We start from the raw sequence: 8,010 nt of genomic DNA on the forward strand, positions 1-8,010 counted from the left end.
GTCCAGACCCGAAACGTCAGCTTTCCTGCTCCTCTGATGCTGCCTGGCCTGCTGTGTTCATCCAGCTCCACACCTTGTTATCTTATGCCCACTCCACCAGGTTGTTTAATGTCTTCCTGAAGCCTAACACTATCTTGCACGCCTTATGTCACCTGTAATTTTTGCAATTCAACATAAGAACAAAATCTGCTTTACTGCTTTATTGTAATTTCTGAAAGAAATAAATATTCAAACTTCCAAATTGCCACTGTCCTAATGCTGAACAACAAAGTGACCTCTACCAAGACTTCGCTATTTTCTTGAAGGACTAGGTGCATTCAGACTGCAATGGAATCACAGTTATTTGCAGAAGATCTAGAATGTGAATGACTTACATCTATTAATAATCAGAGAATACTTTACATTTCAAACCTAAAACACAATGAGGTGCAAAATAATTTGCATAAGTATTTACACACTATCACATTTATATTCTCATCATTCATTCACTGCTGCTCTACTATTCTTTCAGTATACTAATTCCTCATTCAGGCACTTCTTAAAACCCACAGCTGGCAGATTCTTGGTTAATGGCTTATGGTGAATACCTTCACTGTGTGCGAAATGTTTTGCACATATAACTACAAACAAAGAAGGTGACAAGAAGATTGCATTGAACAGCTGAGTCATGCTCAACAAATCATTGCTTTGGGCTAGTAAGAGTATGTTGCCCATAGTCTGCCAGTATAAACAAATCAACTTCATGACAGTGGTTTTTAAACCTTTAAACACTGAAGACATCATTGTAATGTTTTAAAAGATAATGACTGGTACAAATCAGCCAAGTTCTCTAAAAGAATCAATCATTAGCATGTTAAGAGTTTTAACTAGAAGGGAGTTATAACTCTTGTCAGGAGCACTTGCTTTACTCAACCACAACCGATGGAAATAAGGATCTTCAGAAACCAGAAACATCAAACTCCATTCACCAAATGCCTAAAAATCATCTTTGATTCCTGTTGCCAGTTGTCTTCTATTTACAGACATAAGCAGTGTTGTACATTTTTTAATAATTTCTAATTACAAAACACAGTGTGGAGCTGGAGGAACACAGCAGGTCAGGCAGCATCAGAGGGGTAGGAAAGTCGATGTTTTGGGTTAGGACCCTTCTTCTGAAGAAGGGTCCCAGTCTGAAACGTTGACTTTCCTACCCCTCTGATGCTGCCTGAACTGCCGAGTTCTTCCAGCTCCACACTGTGTTGTCCCTGACTCCAGCATCTGCAGCTCTTGCTATCTCTCTAATTACAGAACCATTTATAAAAAATATTGCTATTTTCAAAACTGTGACAGGTGTTGAACGTTCAGAAATATGTTTCTCGAACACGACAACAATGCAGGTCATTCCCTAGATCAAGAAAATATGACATTAGCCATTTCAAATAATGATCTGCTTAAAATCATGTGCTGGTCATGCTCAGATCAGATACTATAATGGCATATTTTGCTAATGTACTATAGGTGGAAAACTGAGAGTTGGAATCTAAGAATTGGTTGAATAGTAAGTCATTGGATAAAAAATTAATTGTCTTCATGTTAGGTTATACAGTTGTTTTATATGGATGAATTTTAGGGCTTCTGCCATAGTCACAGATGTTTTGAGTTATTCAAAAATAAACTTTAGCAGCACGTGAACTATTCTGCATGTTACAGCATTTGCACTTGTCACCATACACTACTTTTGACCAAGTTTCAGCACTCAAGTGCAAATCAATGAAGTACAATTTTCAGAAATGTATTACTGGTTCCCTCAATAATTAACTACAGAAAAAAATTAAATTCATGATGAAAGACAATTAAAACTGAGTGTAACACATGCTCTTTAACCAGCTTTCTAATGAAGCTGGCAACATGAGCAAGCCTTTCCTCAGCAGGATCACAACTGTAGGCTAAATAACACAATGAAGTGGCTCGACCAGATCGCAATAGACCTACAATAGGGCAAAGAACATCATTATGGGCATAATAAAAACATTTTAGATTTACTAAACTCTATAGGAGCTCACTATATTCTTTACCAAACTAAATGCAAACCAACAGTACTGGTGATGTAGTTATCAACAACAAAGATCAACAGTGCTGCGTTGACTGTATTAGAAAGGAACTTGTTATATTGATTACGGGAACAGCTTTGTGTCTGCCATGTGAGTAACTTGAAACAATACTTGCTTTGACAGTACAAAAGGATTAATCTTCTGATACACAGTACAAGAGAATCAAGAGATAATGCTGCCACGGGATGCACGAATGTAGAAAGAGAGAGAGAGAAAAAAAAACAAAAAACTTTCTCACAGTTATTAGCCAGTAATTAGGTGTGTTTTCTCTTAAGCATACAACAGCAAATGATGGAGCAATATGTTCATCAGAAAAAGTGAAAGCATTCAGTAAACAAATAAAGTCAAATCAAGGAGCAGCTTTGAGACAAGGAAAGCATGCTGCCAGCACAACGAAAGTGTACATTCAATATCATCAGATCATGTTAAATGTAACAGAGTTTTAAACTTTTAGTTGATAAAAGTGTTTTTTACACTGCTTGAATCTACAAAACCCACTGGTATATCACATTAACCTAAAGCACAGTGGGGTGTAGCAATTTGGAGAAAGGTTTATTCCCAATGATTCTGATTAAGATTTAAATGAAATTGTGCAAATGAACAGATTAACATCAAATAAGAATTAGGTTTTGTTCAGTGAGTGATCACAGACAAAATGATAAAGCTAATAAAATCAGCAGATAAATATTCATAATAAACTGTTCAATTTTAGGTTGTATCTTCAAATAAATGATATACTTAAAAGGAATATTCTGCTCATGTTCAGTGTGTGTTCACAAATGTTATTATGAAATATTACAAACAGCAGTTTTGTAATCTTTTGGATTTTCTTTTCTTTGGAAGATGGTTAGCAGTTTTCTGGCTCACTGATTATACTGCCAATCCCATCAGTGCTTCTATTGACTTCAGAAATTTTAAAAGGCAAATAATGATTATGCCACTTGGAGTTAGTTTCTGATAGCTTTAAGTGCACAAAATACACATGAAAGCATAAAAGCAAAAACAAATGCTAGAGGCACTTAAATAAATAAAACATTACAGTTAAGAGCATATGCAGGAAATAATCTAATACTGGATAATTCAAGTACTCTTTCCCCTTACAAAGTATTAGGAGTAAATAATGACACAATGAAGATAAAGAAAGATTTTCACCTTGTTGTAGCTGTAGTAGCCCAGGCATTGGGAGAGGTCCAGGTTGGAAGGATCTCCAGGAATAGTGTTGCCAGCAGCAGCTGGATAAAAACGTACATCCATGGTGTGTTGTTTTAAACTATAACAACCCTTTAATAATGGATCACTTGGAGTATTATGGGGTTCTTTTCTGCATCGACTTAGTGCTAACTCAATTGGGGATAAGTAATGGACAGAAGTAACCCTGGGGATTGTGTGTAAGGTGGTTTAAATCTCGTTTAGAAAAGGTAGAGGTACATGTATTTCCTGTGTTCCTTAGTTCTGTGTTTAACTGGCCAGTGCTGAGCCTCAGTATTTGCCCGTGCAATCAACAGCAGCTGCTGTACACAAAGAAGCCACGCGACCAGCACTGATAAGCTGATGCTTTCCAGCTTCACCCACTGCAGATTCTGATCTGGGGTGCTGATAAGAACTGGAACAGCAACTGGGTCCCTGGTAGGAGACGGAGGAGGGTCCAAGCTTTCTTTCCTGTTAACTCTTAAAACAGTACTTCCAGCCGTCCATATCTAATCACGCACACGCAGCCAGCTGGGCTGGCAAGATTAAAGAGCAGTCCTTGTAGAATATAAAGCCAGGGGTTACTAACAGGAGTCCAAGTCTTCCACCCAACGGTCACAGCTTGTACTCTAAAGCGCTGAAGAGCTCAGAGGCTTCTCCTGGCACAGTGCTCCCTGAGAGTAATGAATAAGTAAAGCCTCTGAAAGGCAGCTCAGAAAGCTTCAGAATGAGCCACTCCCAGTCTTACTCACCACTCCCACTTAGTGCAGCTGCCACCAGACACACACACACACACACACACACAGGTTCAATGTACACCTAGCAAAGATTACTTTGTATCCACCAGTCCATAGATAACCAGTTCACTCATGGGCAGACTCACTTTCTTTCGCGTTCACATTGCCATTCCAGCCCCGGTTCCAAGTTCAGACCAGTCGGAACCACGTTTTGAATCAAAGTGATCATAAACAATGACAGAAATACAGATATGTAAACAGGGACACATTCGCATATTGTAAATCAGAGCCACAGTAACTTGATTTAATTACTGTGAGCAAATTTACAGATGAAACAGCTCGTGTCGTCCCCTTACACCTTATCATTGGGGTTAATTCCCGAGCACTCTCAGGGATGTGTGCAAGCAAACTGTGAAAACCTAGCGGGAAAACAATCACCAACCGCGGATTGCTGGGAATCTGCAACAAAGAACAGAAATTGCTGGAGAAACTCAGCAGGTCTGGCAGCATCTCGGAGTGAAAACAGTTAACGTTTCCAATTCTATGACCCTTCTTCAGAAGCTAGAATTAGTCCTTACCGAATCACAGTTACGGCCCCCAATCCCGACCCCACAAACATAGTTGATTTGTTTTAAAGTTGATCGTTTAAGATTACTATTAGCGTTCAGAAGTATATGTTGTTCTACTTCACAACTTGGTTATTCCACAGTTTCGTTGCAAATAATGACTTCAACAACAATGATTGGCCAGCATTCCTGTCTTTCCCTAATTAAAACAGATATATCAGTCCTGGAACAGCAAAGTGCTCTTGGAATTCTCATGGTCAATGTGCTAATATTCTGTTTCACATCCCTGTCATTAAGGAGGACCAAATGAAAACAAATGACTTCTTATTGCCCCTCAGAAACAAGCCTTGCAGAATGATAGCTGTGTATTTTCACCCCATGTCTTATGCGAAAGAGTCACCTCTGGCTTCTGAGTAGATCTGACAAAACCTAAACTGTCAAAGACACTTGTGCAATTTGCATCTATATTATAGGGTCATAGAGTCCTACAGCACGGAGTTAGGCCCTTTGGCCCAAACTGGTCCATGCCAACCAGAATGTCCATCCACGCTAATCCCATTTCCCTGCACTTGGTCCATATCCTTATGAACCTTTTCTTTCCACGTATTCGCCCAAATACCTTTTAAATGTTGCGAACGTAGCCACCTCAACCATTTCCACTGGCAACTCATTCCATACGCGTACCACCGTCTTTGTAAAAAAATTGCCCCTCAGGTTCCCATTTCTTCTTTCCCCTCTTACCTTAAACTGATGCCCTTTACTCCTCAATTCCCCAACCCTGTGAAAAAGACTAAGTGCATTCAGTCTATCCATGCCTCTCTTGTTCTTACACACTTCTATGAGATCTCTGCTCAGTCTCCTACCCTCTGAAGAAAAAGTCCCAGCTTGTCCAAGCTCTCCCTATAACTCAGTCCCTTCAGTCCTGGCAACATCCATGTAAATTTCTTCTGCGCTCTCTCCGGTTTAATACATCCTTCCGATAGCAAGGTGACCAAAACTGAACACTATACTCCAAGTGTGGCCTCACCAACATCCTGTACAACTGCAACACAACTTCCCAACTTCTGTGCTCAGTGCCCTGACTGATGAAGGCCAGTGTGCCAATAGCCTTCTTCACTGCCCTGTCTACCTGTGACTCCACTTTCAGAGAACTGTGCACCTGAATTCCAAGGTCCCTCTGCTAATCAAACCCTGTCTTTCCAAATACATGTATATCTTATCCCTCAGAATCTTCTCAAGTAACTTATCTACGGTAGATGTTAAGCTTACTGGTCTATAATTCCCAGGTTTTTCTTTGCAGCCCTTCTTGGATAAAGGCACAACATTCAATATGCTCCAGTCTTTCCGGAACCTCATCTGTGGTTGAGGGCCCCACAATTTTTTCTCTAGCATCTTGCAGGGTTCTTGGATATATCTGATCAGGACCAGGAGAATTATCTATCTTCACACGTTCTAGTACTTCCAACAACTCTTCTACTGAGATATGAACTGTCCTCAAGATACCGCCACTAACTATCCCAAATTCCTTAGTCTTCATGTCTTTCCCCACAGTAAACATGGAGAAGAAATATTCATTGAGAATCTCACCCATCTCCTGCTGTCCCACAGATGCATGTCCACTTTGGTCCTTGAGGGGTCCTATTCTCTCACTAATTATTATTTTTCCGTTAATATACTTGAAGCATCTCTTTGAATTCACCTTAATCTTCTCAGCCAAAGCTATCTCCTGCTCCATTTTTGCTCTCCTGATTTCCTTTAATAAACTCCTGTATCCCCAATATACCTCCAGGGATTCCTTTGATCCCAGCTGCCTGTTCCTGAGCCGTGTCTCCATCTTTTTTCTGGTCAAAACCTCAATATCTCTTGTCGTCCAGGGTTCCTTGTTCCTGCCAATCTTGCCCTTCACCCTCAGAGGAACATATAGACCTTGAACTCTCGCTATCACACTTTTAAAGGCCTCCCACTTGTCAAAGGTTCCTTTGCCTGCAAACAAACTATTCCAATCAACCCCTGCAAGCTCCTGTCCAATTCCATCAAAATTCACCTTGCCCCAATGTAGAACTTGAACTGTAGAGCAGTTTTGTCCTTCTCCATAACTATTTTAAAATTAGTAGAACTATGGTCACGGTCCCAAAGTGCTCCTCCACTGTCACCTCAGTCACCTGCCCTGCCCTATTTCACAAGAGTATGTTGAGTTTTGCCCCTTCCCAAGTAGGACCCTCTATATACTGCTTGACAAAACTTTCCTGAACACATTTCACAAATTCTACCCCATCTAAGCCCTTAACACTATAGCAATCCCAGTCCATGTTAGGAAAATTAAAATCCCCCACGATGACAACCCTATTTCTCCTGCGAGTTTCCACAATCTCCCTGCATATTTGTTCCTCTAATTCCCATTGACTATTTGGGGGCCTATAGTACAACCTCAATAATGTCACCATCCCCATCTTATTTCTTAGCTCACCACACAAAGCTGGATGATCCCTCAGTAATGTTGTCTCTAACTACTGCTGTGATACTCCCCTTAATCAAAAATGCAACTCCACCTCCCCTCTTTTCTCAACCTCTGTCCCACCTAAAGCACCTGTACTCTGCCACATTAAGCTGCCAGTCCTGTCCCTTAGCCATGTTTCTGTAATGGCTATAATATCCCAGCCCCACAATCCTGTCCATGCCCTGAGTTCATCAGCCTTACCTGTCAGCCCTCTTGCATTAAAATAGATGCAATTTAATCCAACAGGCATTCCTCGCTCAATGTCCTGTTCCATCCTGACTCTTCAACTTGCTATTTCTGATTACTGTATCTCCTTCCAGCCTTGCACTTGCCTCCCTGTTGTTGAGGATCTCAGCCCCTGCTGATTTATTTTAAACCCTCCCTTGCAACTCAAACAAATCTTCCCACCAGTATATTGGTCACCCTCCAGTTCAGTTGCAACCCATCCCTCTTCAACAGGCCACCTCTGCCACAGAAAAGATATTAGATAAGCAAAGAAAAGCCTCTCATACAGTACATACTCAACCAAATGTCCCCTATTAAAAATCTTGAATCCTCTTGTCTGTCCCTCTCTCTCTGTTGGATGGGATTAGCCTGTAGAAAAAACATTTCACTTTCCTGTCTCTTCACACTGTAAGCATTAGCTCGAATTCAACATCATGAGCTAGAATGAAATTTTGAAATTATTCATTTAAAAATTAAAAGTAAACTTTTTTATTGGAAAACTGTCCAGCAAAACATATCCTTACCGTGCAGGATGGTTGATTCGGAAATATTGTTCCTTATCCTCACACGATGTATTTTAGTATTACCACCCTTTCCTTGGATTCTCCTGGGATCTAGTTTCAACTTCCCAGGAGAAACGTGGTGGGGGGTGTTTAGAAAGAAGTTTCCCACCCCTGCTATAGGAAGTTTCCCACCCCTGCTATAGG

General features: G+C 40.5%; 1 protein-coding gene across 3 annotated transcripts in view; it reads right to left on the reverse strand.

Annotated features, from left to right (window-relative positions):
• tox3 (TOX high mobility group box family member 3) overlaps positions 1-3,964 on the reverse strand; it is a 116,871-nt gene extending 112,907 nt beyond the window's left edge. For all 3 annotated transcript variants that reach the window (XM_048606081.1, XM_048606080.1, XM_048606082.1), the window contains exon 1: positions 3,243-3,964. In XM_048606081.1, coding sequence (XP_048462038.1) covers positions 3,243-3,344 — 102 coding nt within the window. In that variant the 5' untranslated portion in view covers positions 3,345-3,964. The remainder of the gene's footprint in view (positions 1-3,242) is intronic.
• Positions 3,965-8,010: the final 4,046 nt, after the last annotated feature.

Source organism: Rhincodon typus, chromosome 15 (assembly GCF_021869965.1).
Source record: "Rhincodon typus isolate 14 chromosome 15, sRhiTyp1.1, whole genome shotgun sequence".
In the NCBI taxonomy this organism is placed as follows: Eukaryota; Metazoa; Chordata; class Chondrichthyes; order Orectolobiformes; family Rhincodontidae; genus Rhincodon; species Rhincodon typus.